Genomic DNA, 19285 nt, shown 5'->3' on the forward strand with positions numbered 1-19285 from the left:
GAGGAAAAAACTTTTCTAATAGATCCGAAGCCCTAGTTCTCTAGATAAAAACATTCAAATATCAAAATAAGTAATATTAATAAGGTCTACTACGTGTACTATAAGTGCATAATATCAAATACCGGTAATAAATGTAAGAAAGTGACGTTAGATTTACCTTTGCTGTGACATGACTTCTTGAGCTGGTAGAGTGGAGTAGCAGGTGGATGCAGGTGAAAAATACGGCGACTGCAGATTAAAACTTACGCAGGGCACACAGGGACAGACAACTCATTCGCTCATTATATTTAATCATTTTCCCAATTGCCCATTGGTTACGGCCATATTCTTTAGTGAGGACAACAATATGTTACAATGATGTAAGCTTTGATAATTTGTTATACCTAAATGATTAGTATAAGACACATCCAAAGCTATTTTGGCTTCTTTCATCCCTTTTTATTTTAAAAGGCGTTTTTTTGTTTTTGTGATGTGATGTTTGTTGCGACATGTTTGAAAAGAAAAAAATGAACGAGAAATTCAAATCCAGTGAAAAAAAAACAAACAAATCAGAGTTGTATCGCACTAACTAAAGTTTCTATAAAGCACACAGTCCGATGAGACAGAGAGGCATTGCTGGAAGTAGTTCGGTCAAAAACATATCTGCATTACATGATGCTGTGCCACAATCCAATTGCAGACAGGCATCTTAGAGACACTAAAACCACAAAGTTTGGATTTTAGAATTGGTTGTTCAAGTGGAAAATGCCATAAAGGGGGGCCAAAAAAACCATTCCACACAATAAAGTGAAAACGTCTTAAGCAGGGTTGGGTAGGGTTACTTTAACTTGATTACTTTCAATTACTTTTGGATTACTCAAATACCAAATATGCTAATAAAAGACAAAAGAAACTAAATATGAATAAAATGACTACATTTTGTGCAGGCTTGGGGAGTAACGGAATACATGGAACGGCAAAAATGATGTTGGCAAGCTGTTTGGATTTATTTTCATTTTGTTTCTGTCGCATTCTATGTTAGTTTTGCCGGAGATCAAAGCCAGGAGAGAAAGCTTACCACGTGTTGTGAGTCATCATTTTATTCATATTTAGTTTCTTTTGTCTTTTATTAGCATATTTGGTATTGGAGTAATCCAAAAGTAATTGAAAGTAATCCAGTTAAAGTAACCCTACCCAACCCTGAATATCATTGAAAAACAAGAAGTTAAACAAATGAAAGTATGATGTCTGTGTTAAGGCAGGGACACTGTATCCCGGGGCTCTTCCGTACATGTTTATTTAAATATCATTGAAAAACAAGAAGTTAAACAAATAAAAGTATGATGTTTGTGTTTAAAAATGGACACATACAAAGCATATGCACAATCAAGCAAAAATAAGCAAACAATTCACTATCTGAACCGCACTTATTCTCTTCTTTATTTCTTCTTTTTCCAAAATTGGCTGTATTTGTCCACCTGGAAGTCGTCCTCATAATGGACGGTTGTCTCTTTCACCGTCTTCTTGACTTCCCGCTTCTTCAGCCGTCCACGCCGTTCCTCTTCCGTCAACGTGGTCAGATCCAGCGGCATCTTGGCGGGAATCAATGTTACAAACAGGGGAAAACCATAAAGTCAGCACAGGTTGCTCACCATGAGGATGCGTCGAGGTTCTTTGTAGCGGATGTTTACGGTGGAGCCGTCAGGCCGCACCAGCATCACCGGGTACAAGCGTTCATATTTCAGGCGACTGCAGCGGACCACAGACGTCCTGTTGGAGTTTGTGCGAGCGGGAAGGTTCAGCGCCGGTGAAGTTGGCCTCAAAAAACACCTAGCAAAAAAACTCAACATTAGGAGATGATTTAAGCAAGGGAAACTTCTAAGGGCATGACAATCCTCGTTAGTTTTGAAATCTGCTTAATTTTATATTCAGCGTGAAGGATTTTATACATTTGACTATAAAAGATTTTATACGATTGAATACAAGTTACTTTTATTGAGTTTAATGCAAGATATTCACTGACTGTTTTTCTTCAAGGTACATTAAAAGGTTAGGCTTCTTCCCTGGCACACCCATGGGAGGAGCCTGCACACCAGCTAGCGGAAAAACGAGGGCCGAGAGAAGAAAGCAAGAGAACGAGAGAAGAGACTTGATAGAGACTCGCGCAACATTAATTTGGCTAATTCAGCCATATCCGATGGAGTTGTTTATTGTTCATTGTTAGGTGAATGTAGATTGTGTTTGGTTAATGGAGTCAGATAACTAATTCGAACAATTTGGTAAACGCTACATTTTCATATTATTATTTATTATTTCCTAACCATCGTCACCTCCCTCCTCTGCATCCACGCGCTAATGCCACAGTAACAGCTCAAGTCATGTCACACCTAAGGTAAAAAAATTTTTTTTACATGTATAATTATTTGCCAAATTTAATCGTATACATGTATATTATACCTAAGTAGTGCCTATACTATTTGGTAATTTGAATTGTTTGATCTGGGGATTCGTAGCCCATAAGCATAAATGTATATCCCCGCTATACTCTGAACGGAATCATGTCGTACCCCGTAGGTCTACTTAATACACACATACCTGTCAACCTGTACGTTTTTGCCGTAAAAAGTACGTTTATTATGCATTTTAAGACGTGTACGACGTACTAGAAAATCTGTACTTAAAAACGCAAATTTGTCAATTATGGGTATGATCCAGTAAACTATCACGAAACGGCAAATCAATCAAGTCTAACGAGTTCGCCGCGGAATCCTCTATCTCGGTATCGTTTTTTTCGTTGCAAACGAGGCGAGCGGTTTGATGCTACTGTGCGCATGCGTCTCCCGCCTGGGGATTTCCCATCATGCATCATTCCAGAAAAAAAATATGGTGTACGATTATTTTGTATTTTGTACGGGAAAATACGAGCTTGTACGGGCATGGAGTTGTGGAGGTTGACAGGTATGTACACATTTAAATCAAATCTACAAAATCCAAACCACTTTACATCATTTATGAAGCAGCTTAAAACTCCATCATTGCACAAAGTGCATTTATGGATTTCTTTAACTTTGCAAGAATAAAGCTTTGCTTGACTATTATTTATTGTTATATACTGTGTTGGTTCGGTCGTGGATGTTAGATTGCTAGTGACCCCAAACTCCCATTTATCCCAAATCCTTTTTGCTTTGTACTTTTGTCAGGACACTTACTATCACATAATAATCAAAATAAAACATACTACAACAAACAAAAAAAAAAACATTACCAGGCGATCAAGCGATGTGTTTTAATCATCAATGACATGTTAGCGACGAGCGAAGGCGACTCGTTCGCTTTAGGAAGGACGCTAATGTGACCCGGAAGCTGAACTGATAACCCACAATCCAGCCGACAAAATATTTTAACATTTTAACTTTTCTTCATTCAAATAAACCAGTGATTACATTAATAATACACCACGTCACGGACAGTTAAATAATATTTTTGGATGTTTTTTTTTTACCTCTGAGTTTTAAATTCTAAAAGTACAGTCTCTTAGTTATGAAAGTGCTTATTTGCAATGTGTACATGGCGGCCATGTTAGTAAGGGCAATTTTCAGATAAGATGTGCAAATGCTTGTATGAGTACGCAACTTTCTGATTTTCAAAACCGATTTTCCTAAAAGTATTCCAGTTTCTCGGTTACAAAACGTTCTCTTTAAACACAAAATGAAAAAAAGTGTAAATCAAATGTTATGTCTAGTTAATTTATTTTTAATTTTGCTTCTTCTCATAAAAAGAAAATGATGTGCATTACTGTGAATAGGTCATTTTACTGTTTGTTTATCCGGCATCCTTTCTCGCTTTAAGTAAAATTACTGACGGTTTTGCCCCGACTAGCGCACGCAGCTACAATTTTGCTTAGCTATAATATTTCTTATCTATGGCTGAATACACTCCTTCAATACAGTACACTTTTTGTTTATTACAAGTTGTCATGTGATCGGCGATGCAGAGAGGCGCATCTTCCCTGAGGTGAGTTCTTTCTGTAAGAGAATTAAATGATACAATTTAAAAAAATAGACATATATATACTTGATCAGAACAGATGCCTGTGCAGCATCAAACGTTCCGATCTGCTGCGTCCATGGAGCCGTCAAAACCTGACCTTCGATCTTTGGACTTGATCTCTTGAGTCGATGTTATCATGTTCGAATGTTAAGCAATCAAGTTCGTTCGATTTGGGAATTACATACGTTTTTTTCTTGACTGTGATGACAACATTGTTTTACAACAAGATAAGACGTGGCTCAAACTTAAAGGGACAGTGTGTATTAGATCACTAGACCCAGCTCTATTTCGTCGTGCAATAAAAAACAAGTGCTACAAAACACAAAGGCGATTCCAAATTACGGAGACCAAAGCGCACCGTTTTTATTCATTTTTCGCCAAGCATTAGGCAACGTTTTTTTAGTTTCCTGGTCCATCAGCTCATGCTATGTACGATTATTGCAAGTATTTCAACCTAATAGTGTTAAAAACGCACGTTTATATGACAGTTCACATTTTTTTGCTTAGTATTTGAAATATGAAATTGTTTTACCTCTAGGAGGTGCTAAATAATGCACACTGTCCCTTTAAGACGTTTGAGCCCTCAGCCTTAATATAAAAGTTTAAAGGGGAAATGTTTAGTACTTAGCGCCTCTGGAAAACAATATTTTCAATTAAAAACATTTATTTAAATAACAATATTGAATTAAAAAAAAGCAAAACTTTATAGATTATTATAAATGTGCATGTTTTGAAACACTTGTGGATTTTGCTTTTTGTTTGACACAAGATGAGGCTCACCAAGAGGGAGCTGACTCGACCATCTTGCGGCTACTTCCAAAAACCTTTATTTTTCCTGCTTTTTTGTCCTGCTTTTCACCCTTTTTATTTTCGTTCTTTTTTTCTTCTTTGTTCTTCATTTCCTTTCTTTCGGTTTTTCTTTTCTTTTTTTGTCACCACCACCCCCCATTTCTTTCCCTTTTCCCCTTTTTTGCAAAAGGCCGGGCAGCACGGTGGTGCAGTGGTTAGCGCGTGTGTGGCACAGTTTTGAGGTCATGAGATCGAACCTCCTGTGTGGAGTTTGCATGTTCTCCCCTCGCTTGCGTGGGTTTCCTCCGGGCACTCCGGTTTCCTCCCACATTCCAAAAAAACATGCATATCAGGTAAATTGGCCAGTCCAAATTGTCCCTAGGTATAAATGAGCGAGCGAATTGTCTTTCCCTATGTGCCCTGCGACTGGCTGGCAACCAGTTCAGGGTGTCCCCTGCCCACTGCCCAAAGATAGCTGGGATGGGTTCCAGCACCCCCGCGGCCCTACTGAGGGTAAGCGGCACAGATAATGGATAGATGGATGGATGCAAAATGCTGGGCATAAAAAAGACAAAAGAAAAATGTTGAGTGTTGGTCCATTTGAGTCTCTGTAGTTTGTATTGTTCCTTGTGCTTAATAGCACTCGTTTTCGATTGCACGATACAATATAGCGACATCTATTGGTCAAATAATATGCACTGTCCCTTTCATGTAAGTGCAGCCGACGCAAAATATAGATTTATTTATCACTAATTTTTTGATTTTCATATCCATTATTAAAGTTTTTTTTTTTAGATCTTATTACGCATATACATTTTAAAATGTACATATTTGAGAATAGTGGAATGTTTTTTATCAGATCTTTTTTTGTGAAAAACACCATTTGTCCCAACATCAACCAGATCCTTTCTCCAGTGGCCCCCAAGTCAATTGAGTTGCTAAAGAAGTAAAAGCACCAAGCAAGTTGCAAGATGTTGATGGTCAATTCCATTTTTTTTAAAATATTGTGATATGGAAATCTAATATGATATTTAAAATTGTAAAATGTTTAGCATTTATTTTCTTGATGTGTGCAGTACAGGGATGTGGCAAACTCGGCAGAAGCTGCAGCTTCTGCTGCTCTTGTGGATGCTGGCCAAGATGACAGGTGACTTTGCAGTGGAAATCTATAAAAAAAATAATAAGAAGAACAATAATGCTAAAAAGAAAACAAATAAAAAACACTTGACAACATTGTGTACTCTCATTTTCGCGACAGAGTCTCAAGAGCTGCTGTCGGCACCTGAGGAGGTGACTCTCCAAGAAGGCGGCAGCGTCAATGTCACCATCAGTGCCAGGTGAGCCGCTTTTGCCAACTGTCTTGCTCAAAGCCAGGGTTGGGTAAGGTTACTTTAACTTGATTACTTTCAATTCCTTTTGGATTACTCCGATACCAAATATGCTAATAAAAGACAAAAGAAACTAAATATGAATAAAATTATGACTCGCAACACGTGGTAAGCTTTCTCTCCTGGCTTTGATCTCTTTGATCTCCGGCAAAACTAACATAAAATGCGACAGAAACAAAATGAAAATAAATCCAAACAGCTTGCCAACATCATTTTTGCCGTTCCATGTATTCCGTTACTCCCCAAGCCTGCACAAAATGTAGTCATTTTATTCATACTTAGTTCCTTTTGTCTTTTATTAGCATATTTGGTATTGGAGTAATCCAAAAGTAATTGAAAGTAATCAAGTTAAAGTAACCCTATCCAATCCTGCTCAAGGCTAATGGAATTTTTCCTTCTTTTTTTTCTCTTCCTTTCGTTTCTTTTTTTCTCAGCTTTTCACTACTTTTTCATTTTGGTATTTTTTTCTTTTTTGTTCTATTTCCCCCATCCTTTAAGTCATTATGTGCATAATTTTACATAATATTTGATCATGTTGGGATTAAAGAAGCAAAAACAACAAACAGAGCCTATAGGACCCAAAAGAGCCGGTTCCTTTTAGTGAGCCGAGCCGAAGAGGCCGGTTCTAACTTTACTCATCTTCGTTCTACTTCGACTCGACTTCAAAATACCGCATTTAGGACACAACTTCAGGGGAACCCGTGTATTTTTACCTTCATGCGATGTAACTTTGACTTAAGTCGCTTCTTAGTTAGGAATTTTGAGCCCTGATTTTTGTGCGCTGGCTAGATTTTCTTGTGCGCTGAGAATGTGCGAGCAGTGCACAATTGCGCATGCGCGCAGCTTAGAGGGAACACTGCTTATGGGTGAAAATCAGTTTGACACCTGTGCTTTAATACTAGCTTATTTATTAGCATTCATTGCTAACTACGCTCTGCTTGCAGTGAGGCCCTACGGCAAGTGCTGGTGATCCGGCTCAATGTCACCTACAGTTCCAAAAGCAACTCTTCGGCCGTCGTCATCTTACCGGAGCAGGTGAGGCCACGACCCCTCTTCCAATTAGTCCACTTAGATTTCGCCTCAGGTGTAGAGATAGATAGATAGATAGATAGATAGATACTTTATTCATCCCCAAAGGTAAGATTGGGCCTGAAAAACACAGCCCGACCTGACCCCGGCCCGTTGGTATTAAAGCCTGACTCAGCTTGAGCCCACCAATTAACTTGATGTGCAGGAACGAGGTTGAAGCAAACCCAAAATTTTCTACTTTATTTGTGGGGATGCGGGAGGAGGAGAGGTGATTTATGGTGTTAAATATCAGAATGTACCGTTTACCAAAGTGTTCGAATTAGTTATCTGACTCCATTAACCAAACACAGACTACATTCACACAACAATTTATGCGCGCTCGTTTCTTGTTGGAAAAGATGAAGAGGAAAGCCGACATTTCCACACGGGGCAGATTTAATTTCGTTAGAAATTTAACTAAGTGTACTCCATCGAAAAGGGCCGAATTAGTGTTGTTGGAGTCTCTGGGAAGCCTTCTTCTGAAGTCCTTTAGCTCTCTTCTCCTTGGCCCACGTCTCCCTGCAAGATGGCGTCTCGGCTCCTCCCATGGGCGTGCCAAGGAATTGTTTGCGCCCATCGTTCTCCCAACACAGCGCTTTGATCTCAAAACAACGCCGAGCATTTCTACGTCATTAAGTCCTTTCTGCGTCTGGGTGTGCTGATTATCTTATCAGCATTACGTCCCGTTCCCACCGTTCCAGTAAACAACATTTCCTACCAGGGTGCCCTGAACTTTCACTGCTTGTTGAATAAAGGCACAGTCATTAAATATCTTCCATTAAACTCAATAAATGTAACTTGTATTCAATCGTATAAAATCCTTTATAGTCAAATGTATAAAATCCTTCAATGGCAACAAATTAAAGCCTGTCTTTTGTAACGAACTCCAAGTTAGACAAACATTTTATATTCTTGTGTCGGCAGAGGTTACATAAACCGCCAGTTTTATATCATTGACGGATTTTTTTTAAGAGTTGACAGGAGTGTTTCAAGGCCGTCCATCATTTTGACTGGTCGAAAATTGGGGTATGAACCACAGCAGGAGTACGAGCTTAGGAATCTAGCATGGCACCTTGAGATAGAAAGGCAGAGAGACAAAGAAGAACAACAAAGGCCTGCGAGATGCATTTTTTCTAGTTTTTGTTTAGTTTCGTGTCCTCTCATGGTTTTAGTATACATTTTTAAGCATACATTTCCTTATTGTTTTAAAAATTCAGGGAGAGAAAGAAACCAGGTCTGACCGGACATCATGATTGACATTTAAGGCCCAACCTGGCCCAAAATTCAGGTCGGGCTCGGGTTAAAGGGACAGATTGTAATAGTTAGTACTTCCTTGTGGGGCAAAAAAACTTTAATTCAGTAAAAAAAAAATAAAAAAAAAATGTTTAGAATGCCAAGCAAAAATACAATAACTATCATACCAATGTTATTTTTTATTAAAAAAAATCATTGGTTGAGAAATGTGTATTTCTTTCCCTACCAAGTCACCGCCATGTTTGTTTGGCATCATGCTGCATTTGGCAATGTTTTTTCCTTGGCATTAGACAATACAGTGCCATCTAGTGGTCATAAATTACACACTGGGGCTTAACAATCTTACCCCTACTCAGGTGACGTTGCCGGCAGGAGCCACGTCAGTGGATTTCGGCGCCACAGCGGGCGTGGCCGGCCAACTGACGACGTATCTGCAGAGCAATGGCACAGTGGGCGGGGCTTGGCGCCTGCGCTTCCTGGTAGTGCGCAGTCACGCGGTGGCGCTGCTGAGCCAGGTGATGGGCTGGATTTATTTCCTAGCCTGGTCCGTGTCCTTTTATCCGCAGGCGTGGGAAAACTGGCGGCGGAAGAGGTGGGCGTCGGCGGTGATACGATGCCCCTTGCTAACCTTGGAGTGACCTTTGACCTGTGACTTTAACCTTCCAGCGTGGTGGGCCTGAATTTTGACTTCTTGGCGCTCAACCTGACCGGCTTCTTTGCGTACAGCGTCTTCAACGTGGGCCTCTTCTGGGTCACGCCTATCAAGGTGGTGCCACCCGAGTTGGGTGATGTTGTAGTGTAATGTGACACGCCCACTTATGCCCCGCCCCCTAGGAGGAGTTTCTGCACAGGAACCCTAACGGCATCAACCCGGTCCAGGCCAACGACGTCTTCTTCAGCCTACACGCCTTCGTGCTGTGCCTGTTCTACGTGGGTCAGGCCATCGTCTACGAGGTAGGGGCCGCTCGCTCTCATTCCATTGCCAAATAAAAATTTGTCTTTGCTGGATCTCTGTGCGAAACAATTTCCTTGAAAAGCTTGTTGCAACTTTCTCGCCTGTTTCTCAGCTTCTGCACACAAGTGACTTGCATAGAACTGTGTGTTATCTGTAAAAAATTGCAGATAGTTTTTTCACAGAACATGATTAATAAGGCTGGGGGCTCAAATGCTTCTAATGCTTTTTATCCACAAGAACATTCTATGCAGGTTTCTGTTTAACAGGCAAAGAACAGAGGGTTATTTTCTGTGCTGGTGTCTGTGTGGAATATAAGCAGGGTTGGGTAGGGTTACTTTAACTTGATTACTTTCAATTACTATTATATTACTTCAATACCAAATTTGCTAATAAAAGACAAAATAAACTAAATATGAATAAAACTATGACTCACAACACGTGGTAAGCTTTCTCTTCTAGCTTTGATCTCTTTGATCTCCGGCAAAACTAACATAAAATGCCCAGAAAGTCAAGTCGGGCAGCACGGCGGCGAAGTGGTGAGCGTGTGTGCGCCACAGTTCTAAGGTCTCGGGAACCTCCTGTGTGGGTTCAAATCCAGCTACCGGACTTCCTGTGCAGAGTTTGCATGTTCTCCCCGTGCTTGCTTGGGTTTCCTCCGGGCACTCCGGTTTCCTCCCACATTCCAAAGACATGCATTTCAGGTGGATTGGCCCGTCCAAATTGTCCCTAGGTGTGAATGAGCGAGCGGGTTATTTGTCCCTGTGTGCCCTGCAATTGGCTGGCAACCAGTTCAGGGTGTCCCCTGCCCACTGCCCGATGATTGCTGGGATGGGCTCCAGCACCCCCGCGACCCTACTGAGGATAAGCGGTGCAGCTAATGAGATGAGATTAGAAAGTCAAGTCAAGTCATTTTTATTTGTATAGCCCTTAATCTCAAAGAGTCTCAAAGGGCTTCACAGGATTACGCAGACTATTTTTTCAGACTATTATAACATCCCCTGATCTGGAACCAACATGAGGGCAAGGAAAAACTCAAAAAACCTCAACATGAGGAAAATGAAGAAACCTTGAGAAGAGACCGCACATCCAGGATTACCAGACAGCAGAGGATGTTGCAATCACAAATAATAGAGACAAAATGAAAATAAATCCAAACAGCTTGCCAACATCATTTTTGCCGTTCCATGTATTCCGTTACGCTCCAAGCCTGCACAAAATTTAGTAATTTTATTCATATTTAGTTTATTTTGTCTTTTATTAGCATATTTGGTATTGGAGTAATCCAAAAGTAATTGAAAGTAATCAAGTTAAAAGTAACCCTACCCAACCCTGAATATAAGGATAGATCAGTAGTTTCTTTGAAATTGAACAAAGTACAATGCTGTGGACTTTGAGAAAAGCCAGGGCACATCTACTGCAATAGAGCAGGGGTGCCCTGTTTTTGTGGCTTTCTTAGTTGTTGTTTAGGTTCTGCATAGGATTTGGAACGCCATGGTGGTGACTTGTGCATTATATCTGTGTGAAATTTCAGGTTCTTCAAAGGATTTTTGTGTCAAATGCAACAATTGATAAGATACTGGGTGGGGGCTCAGATGCGGCCATTGTTTGTGATCCGTGTGAATGTTCTATGCAGGATTTTGTGTGAAATATAATGAGCAGATGAATCAGCAGTCTCTTTAAAATTGAACACTGTTTTCACTGTGAACTGCGAAAAGGTCTAGGGCGGATTTTGTTATGGTTCTGTTCTCAAGGACTCTCTCGGGCTGGTGCGTAAACACAGATTAGTTCAGCAATCGATGTCTTTCTTTTGGACAGGAATCGCTATACAGGAAATCAAGGTGTAAGGCAATAATCGTGGTCTCAGATGCAGCTTAGTGTCGGTGGTCCTGTAAACTCATTCAGTAAAGGAGACAGTGAAAGGGCGGACAAGGTTTTGGTACACTGGGAACAAGAAGGCTGTAAGGAGAAGGCTTAGGCCATGACAAGATAGGCAACGAACGAGGACTGAGCCAAGGAAACAGTTTTTAAATAGTAAGGATGGAGGAGTGTGGTTGGAGGGTAATCAGGACAAGGCACCAAGTGTGTGGTGAAAATGGGATCTAGGAGTTGAGTGGCCAGATAAGGTAGGGGCTAGTGAGATGAAGGGAGAGGAAACCAAACCCGAGTGCAGGACATGGTTTGTGTGAGAAGAAAGTTTAGTGTTTAAAAAAAGGAACACAGTTGTCCAGCTCTTTGCTGTGGATTTCCCTGCGGGGATGAATAAAGTGTCTGTCTGTCTGTCCGTCCGTCCGTCCGTCCGTCCGTCCGTCCGTCCGTCCGTCCGTCCGTCCGTCCGTCCGTCCGTCCGTCCGTCCGTCCGTCCGTCCGTCCGTCCGTCCGTCCGTCCGTCCGTCCGTCCGTCCGTCCGTCCGTCTGTCTATCTATCTATCTATCTATCTATCTATCTATCTATCTATCTATCTATCTATCTATCTATCTATCTATCTATCTATCTATCTATCTATCTATCTATCTATCTATCTATCTATCTATCTATCTATCTATCTATCTATCTATCTATCTATCTATCTATCTATCTATCTATCTATCTTTGCTGCCCTCTGTTTGAAAGGCATTCATGCTGATGTCGTACATGACAGTTAGAATAAGGCAAAAAGGAACAAATGCAGGTTGTTTGCTAAGAAGGTTTGAACAATTTTATTGACACTTTTAACAGCAATTAAACACATTCACAATTTCATTATATCATATGCTAACAATATGAGGTTTGAACAATTTTCATCGACACTTTTAACAGCAATTAAACACATTCACAATTTCACCATATCATATTCTAACAAGGTTTCTGGAGGTCCAGATGGCGTCTTTGATGGCGGCGAAAGTGAAAGTGTGACATTCTGCCTTTGCTCTTTATTTCCGCCAAAGCTTTTAGTTCTTGTTTGATCTCTCTGTTTTCATCATTAAATTCGATCCCCTTTTGTGTTAGGGTAAAATAGCGTTGGAGTCTTCTTTGTAGTCCCAACATGTATTTCATCTCTTTAGGTTTTTTATTTTTTTCCTGCATTTTTAAAGAAAATCTGCGTTCGTTTCTTTGTTATCTCCCACCATTGTGCTCGTGAATCATACGAGTCCTGAAGGGTCTGCCAGTCCTTGTACCGCTCCCTGTATTGCGAGGCCAAGACTTCATCCTCCAGCAGGGAGCAGTTTAACTTCCACAATAAGATTGCGCGTCCGTCTTTCATCACAGTGCTCCTCTTTATGATGAGTCGAGGGTTGTTTATTAAAATGGCCACCCCATCGTCACGGTCCTCACCCAAGCCACTCCACAATGAAGGGCACGGCCAAATCTCTTCCCACTGTTCATAACCTTCCAAAAAGGGGGTGCAGCATTCATTGATAGTAGAGACAGTAAAGTTCATAGGTGTTGTTGAAGTATACAAATTACTTAATCAAAACCGGGGGGGTCCAAGTCCATTTTCTGGGGGTCATTGAGAGCGTTACCTGTGTCTGACTCCGGTATCTCATTTGGAGACCCACTGGAGAAAACTCTGGAGTCCTCTGACTCTCTGTCTCTGATTCCAGGCCTTCCCCTTTTTTCTGGGTTAGGGGGGGGGGCAGATTACCTGTCGAGGGCAAGTCTCTTGTTGCCTTGCCCACAAGAAGAAGGAATCGGATTTTTTTCTTCCCCCGCTTCCTCCGGCTCAACTTCATACAATTCCCTTGTGGGCTTTTTCATCGGCAATCGGTTTTCCTCTAAATCTCTAATCTTTAAAGGCACATTTGTTTGTGATGCAGTATTATCCTGTGAAAGAGTATTCTGTTTCTGTTTTGCTTACTAGAGGGGGGACCAGAGAGTGTCATGGACAGCCCGTCTCCTGCTGCTGATAGGCTGGTCCTTCGCCGCCATCACCTTGCTATTGGCTGTTCTGGGCCGCCTCAGTTGGCTGGACTACCTTTACTTCTTCTCCTACATCAAGCTGGCTGTCACATTAGTCAAGTACACGCCACAGGTAGGCTGGGCCAATCAGGGGAGGGTGCAGCCTTGTGATTGTCTGCTTACATTTTTTTCTGGCCCTCAGGCTTTCATGAACTACCGGCGCAAGAGCACAGACGGTTGGAGCATTGGTACGGTGCTGCTGGACTTCAGCGGTGGCCTGCTCAGCATCTGGCAGATGATTCTGGACTCCTACAACAATGGTAGCTTCCACTAGCCGGGAGCCATCCTGCCATATGTAGAAATAAATAAATAGCTACAAATATATGTCACATAAATCAATTAAGTCATACCTAAATAGATGACATAAATAGAATTTGTCTATTTATTTATACGTTTTGTCTTTTATTACCGTAAATTCCGGACTATAGAGCGCACCTGATTATAAGCCGCACCCACCACATTTTAAGAGGAAAACTGCTTTTATACTTACACAAGCCGCACCTGTATATAAGCCGCATGCGCCCACATTAAAACATGTAACACAATCACAAAATTAACCCGAACCCGACTTGAAGTCCCGCGATTGAAACTAAATGTCCTTCATCAAAGTCCACGGTCCAAAAATCACAGCCGGCAAGATGAACCCGACTTTATGTCCTGCGATTGTAACTGAATATAAAGTACACAGTCCAAAAAAACCACAGCCGGCTAAATGAACGGAAAATGATACCGGTACTTAAGGTTTGATGCAGACCTGCAGAGTCCGGGTCCCGTTGAAAGTAATCCAAGGAAAAAAAAGTCTATATTTCCAAAGGTAAGGGTGGGAAAAATATATATCCACTATTGTCTACTGCGTCCACAAACACGTCTCACCTTTACTCCACTTCCCGTCAGCCCCCGTTGTTTTCGCCCCTTCTTTTTGATTCGCCCGTGGAAAACATATCAGAATAAGTCTCTAAAATAAATACATTACAAAAATATACAATTGCAAATACATATTATACATGGTTACACATATTTACAAAGAAAGACGGTACACACGCTACTAGGAACACGCTCGCAAAACAGCAAGCGGGTCTGTTAAAAAAATATACCGTACTTTTAAAAATCACGGTAAACCGTCTTCATCTTCCTCCTTATAACTGACGCCATCAAAGTCGCCTTTCTCAGTATCGGAAAGAAACTTTGTCATATAGACGTCGTCCCACGCTCCCTAATTCCAAAACATATTCCAAAACACGCTAGCAATACGCTCGCAAAGTAAAGTTTACGTGCAATAGCTCTGTTTCCTTCTTTATCGGATTGCTCGATTGCTTTTAGCTTGAAAGCTGCGTCATGTGCCTTTCTTTTTGCAATTTGCATGATGAGGATATGTCTACGCTAATTTAATTTGTGCACAAGCTAAGAAGTTGCAGTCTTCCTCAGCGCATATATTCCAGCGGTCTAAATCTTACCTTTTGTACTCGAGCGCCGCTGGCGGCGTTAGAAAAATGACATAAATTGGCCGCATCACTGAATAAGCCGCAGGGTTGAACATTTGGGAAAAAAGTGGCGGCTTATAGTCCGGAATTTACGGTATGTTGTGCATTTTTTTGTGTATTTTGTCGGGGGTTTTTTTTCACAACAAAATGTTAACCCAAGTATTTAACCTATTGGTGGATCAGTGACGAACAAATCGGCTACTAATGTCTTGCCTGCTTCTAGCCGAAAGAAGAGAGGCATTGCAGTTGATGGGTGCACTCATCGATCCACCAATAGGTTAAAAGCTCGGCCCGTTTGACCTTACCTCTCATTTAAATAACATTTTGTTGTGACAAAATACGCTAAAAAACACAACAAAATGGACAACAAAGTTCTCGACCGAATATGTGTTTAAATATACAAAAAAATACACGGCTGAGTGCATGTCAAAGTACACTACAAAACACACGACAGTGTACACAACAAAATGGACCAAAAATATTTACCAAAATAGATAAACGACATAATAGACCAAGATATACACAACAAAATACACGACAAAATACATGCTAGAGTTCATGACAAAATAGGCGACAAAGTACACGACCAAAACGATAAATATTGAAATAAATACATGACAAAAAATACATAAATGTTTGAATAAATTTACATCATATTTAGGTATTTTATGATTTATTCAAGAGTTCATTTAATTACAGTGGAACCTCGGTTCTCGACCATAGTCCGTTCCAGAACCCTGTTTGAAAACCGATTTGTTCGATCACCGAAATCATTTTTCCCATTAAAAATGATGTAAATCGTTTTAATCCGTTCCAACACCCTGAATGTTTACCTTGAATGTTTAACGTAATCATAAAGCTAACCCAGGCTAATCGTACGTTCCGCGTTATCATAATCTTCCGTACGAAAGATTACGCTAACTTGAACGTGTAAAAATAAAAAAATCAGGTCGTTTACAAGTCATTTAGCACATGGGTCTCCACGACAAGTGGTGAGCGGTTCATTGGAAAGGGGGCTCCGTTCCAACACCCTGAATTATGGGCTCAGTTCCAATACCCTGAATGTTTACCTCGAATTATAAAGCTAACCCAGGCTAATCGTACGTTCGCGTTATCGTAATATCGTAATCTTTCGTACGTAACATGAACGTGTAAAGATAAAAAAAAGGATAAAGAAAAGAATTATGAATAGGATTTCTTACCTTTGCGGTGGTCAGCAGAAGGCACAAGTGGACGGTGGGGCTATTATTTCTTTCTTAAATGCAATAGTTGTACGCACTACTTTTCTTTTTTCACCTGTAGCAACTTTGCCGCTTGCACTGACTTTCTTCGGAGGCATAATTAGGGGCTAAAACACTTCGTACACCTATATTAAAAGCGAAAGCAAAACGAAGCACGTCCGCACGCGATAACAGTTGGTCACGAAAAGAGCTATCTACACCCGTACGGCGCTCAGCATCGCACCCTAGCGTACGCACTCAAGCATTACCGGCGTTCGAACTCCGATTTTTTGACCGAACAGCGAAGCAAGAATTTCTCAAAATCTTTGGTCGGACTCCGATTTGTTCGAACTGAGAGGCGTTCGAAAACCGAGGTTCCACTGTACTTGGCATATATTTGTAGCTATTTATTTAACTCTATACAATGCAGGATTTGTCCTCCATATCCCTCCCCCTCCGTGCTAATTGGATGGATTTGTGTTCACAGACGAATGGCACCTAATCTTCGGCGACCCGACAAAGTTCGGCCTTGGCCTCTTCTCGGTGCTCTTTGACGTGGTCTTCATCTTCCAGCACTACTGCTTGTATCGCTCCAACTATCGGCAACTTGGACAAAGCCAGGATGATGCAAGCGACCAAATCCAATGGACCAGAGAAAACTAAAACACTTTATGGCTGGGGACCTTCTTTCAAATAAAATCCCGAATGAGGATTACAATTTTTATTAATCTTTATCATTTTTCCTGGAGCAAATCAGATTTTTTGTTGTTGTAATGATTTTATTCAAAAGAAAAATACATTCCCAGACTGTAACCTTTTTCTTTCAAATGCCTCAGTTAGTCGTGGGAAGTCCAGCTCTTTTTACAGAACTGGCTCTTTGGGTTTTTGTTGTCTCCTTAATCGAGTGGTTCTAAACTCGTCTGACTTGAGGATGCATCATTCTACCCTAATAACAAGCTGCAAGCCGATTCAAGAAAATAATTCTACTTCTATAATTTATCGGATGAAAGGGTTTTGCAATTTAAAGTAGATAGTTTAGAACAGGGGTGTCAAACTCATTTGAACTCGGGGGCCACACGATAGAACAAACATTCTGTCTGGGGCCGGACTAGTAGATGAAAGAGAAAGAAAAAGAGAGATAAAGAAAAAAGAGAAAGCGGGACGGAAAAGGAGAGAGGGCGGGACAAAGAAAGAGAGAGAGGGAGAAACAAAAGATAAAAAGTCGTGAGAGGGGAAAAAGAAAGGGAGAGGTAGAAAGAAATCCAAAGAGAAATAGAAAAACAGAAGGACAGAAAAGAGAAAAAGTGCAAAAGGCAGGAAGAGAGAAAGAGAAAAGAGAAGAAAAAATGGAAATTAGAGCAAAATAATTTAAAAAGACACAGAGAAAGAAATAGACAAAGAGCAACAAAGGAAGAGAAAAAGAGAGACAGAGAGTGAAAGAGACAGAGACAGAGTGGCAGAAAAGGGTGGAAAAGAAAGAGAGAGAGAGAGAGAGAGAGAGAGAAATAAATACAAGTAGAGTGTCCTTGTGAGAGGCACCTGGCTTTGGCAACATCAAGTGGACATATTTCAACCTGCAGCTTGTTTTTCTCTTGCGCTTCTCTGGTTGTTGTCTCGCGGGCCGGATTCAATCCCTTAGCGGGCCTGATCTGGCCCGCGGGCCGCCTGTTTGACACCTGTGGTTTAGAATAAACTGGAGTTCAAAATTAAAGAACATTTTACAAACAACTGAAATATTCTGAAAAAATAGCACCATTATGTTGTGTCTATCAGTGTTCATTTTACCTCTGAAAAGTGATGGGTCCCGGGGACTCGCGTGCTGAAAAATCTACGGGTCCCAACAGAGATCTATGAGTCCCCAAAATTTAGTGTTATCGAGGTTGAAATTATAAATCAGCGACAAATATATAATATAAATCTATATATTCATTCAGTTTTAATCATCACAGTTTATTGGTAATACAAATTAGTTATCACTTCAAAATTTTTCAGTTCTCAACAATATTGTACATTATTTAAGCAATATTATTTTGTATAATTATATTAATCTATATTTTCATTCAGTTTTAATCACAGTTAATTGGTAATACAAAGCAGTTATCACTTCAGATTTTTCAGTTCATATATTCTTCATGGTTTGCTGTCCCGCCACAGTTGTAATGCCTTCTCAAGGTCCAATCCATTATCATCCTCCTCATAGCGTCACGAGGAATATCATTTAGTCCATTTTGGCAGAAAAGTTCTTTTCTTGCTAGGAGTATTCTTTTGTTTATTTTCTTTCGTCGAATCGTTCGCTTCAACACATGTGTTTTCCTTGCCTCCGCGAATTTCTCCGCTGTTTTTTCATGCCGGAATTATTGCCGTTGTTATCACTTTCTGCATTATGTTTCGACTTATTGCAGATTTTCTTGTACGTCGTACACGTCTTAAAATGCATAATAAACGTACTTTGTACGGCAAAAACGTACAGGTTGACAGGTATGCATACTTAACCTTCACCCAACGACGACCACCACAACAATGATGTAATCTTGAAGCAACGAGATCTCGTTTTCCGAGATCGGCGTGCACGTGCAGACGAAAACTCGAACCGCGAGACCAAAACAACAATGGCGGATCTGCCTGACGAAAAGTTTGGAGAGCGGTAAATCTTTGTTAAAAAAAAAGGAATCGGGTAATAATGACAATTTTGTGTCAAAAGAGTTGCATCCCCAGCAAAAATAATGCGCCCAGGACGCGGGGACGCTGGCAAACGAGAACACTGCTCTAAACAATTCTACTACACATTTTTACAAAATATACAAGGTATTTTAAAAAAACGTACATTGCCAAAAATACACAGATCAAAATTAGAAAAAACGTTGAGGTGCCTCCCAGTTCACGGCGCTAATCTAGCGCATGGTGCTAATTTTCCTGATTATCAGTCAAACCATCATTCTAAGTGACTGAAAGCCTCAGGCAGCAAGTTGTCATGATGAAAACGAAAGGGACGACCCTGTCAGCCATCACAAGACAGGTTGATCGTTCCAAATGATTTCAAAAATATTGAATCTTTACAAAACTCATTTAAGTTGACCAAAAAGGCTAGGTGTCCACAGAAGACAAATGCAAAAAAGACTTGGTCACTGTGGGGGGATGTCATTGGTTATTTGTTCCCACTCTGC

General features: G+C 40.7%; 2 protein-coding genes across 4 annotated transcripts; one reads left to right on the plus strand and one right to left on the minus strand.

Moving 5' to 3' along the window:
* Positions 1 to 1260: 1260 nt before the first annotated feature.
* Positions 1261 to 4271, minus strand: mrpl55 (mitochondrial ribosomal protein L55). 2 transcript variants are annotated; one of them, XM_088350248.1, is made up of 3 exons: positions 4127 to 4271; positions 1632 to 1809; positions 1261 to 1571 (listed from the first exon to the last, which is right to left on the minus strand). In XM_088350248.1, exons 1-3 carry the CDS (start codon positions 4165 to 4167, stop codon positions 1419 to 1421), a joined length of 372 nt encoding a protein of 123 aa, XP_088206374.1. In that variant the 5' UTR covers positions 4168 to 4271; the 3' UTR covers positions 1261 to 1418. The 2 variants fall into 2 exon arrangements, with proteins under 2 accessions (XP_088206374.1, XP_088206375.1); XM_088350249.1 differs by lacking the exon at positions 4127 to 4271 and adding an exon at positions 3245 to 3376.
* On the plus strand, positions 3895 to 16932 carry ctns (cystinosin, lysosomal cystine transporter). 2 transcript variants are annotated; one of them, XM_088350245.1, is made up of 10 exons: positions 3895 to 3993; positions 5895 to 5965; positions 6077 to 6155; positions 7151 to 7241; positions 8885 to 9120; positions 9195 to 9294; positions 9363 to 9482; positions 13323 to 13493; positions 13563 to 13680; positions 16609 to 16932. In XM_088350245.1, exons 1-10 carry the CDS (start codon positions 3968 to 3970, stop codon positions 16782 to 16784), a joined length of 1188 nt encoding a protein of 395 aa, XP_088206371.1. In that variant the 5' UTR covers positions 3895 to 3967; the 3' UTR covers positions 16785 to 16932. The 2 variants fall into 2 exon arrangements, with proteins under 2 accessions (XP_088206371.1, XP_088206373.1); XM_088350247.1 differs by lacking the exon at positions 3895 to 3993 and adding an exon at positions 4426 to 4458.
* Positions 16933 to 19285: the final 2353 nt, after the last annotated feature.

Source organism: Urocampus carinirostris, chromosome 12 (genome assembly GCF_059441175.1).
Source record: "Urocampus carinirostris isolate Australia breed hairy pipefish chromosome 12, RoL_Ucar_1.0, whole genome shotgun sequence".
NCBI lineage: Eukaryota > Metazoa > Chordata > Actinopteri > Syngnathiformes > Syngnathidae > Urocampus > Urocampus carinirostris.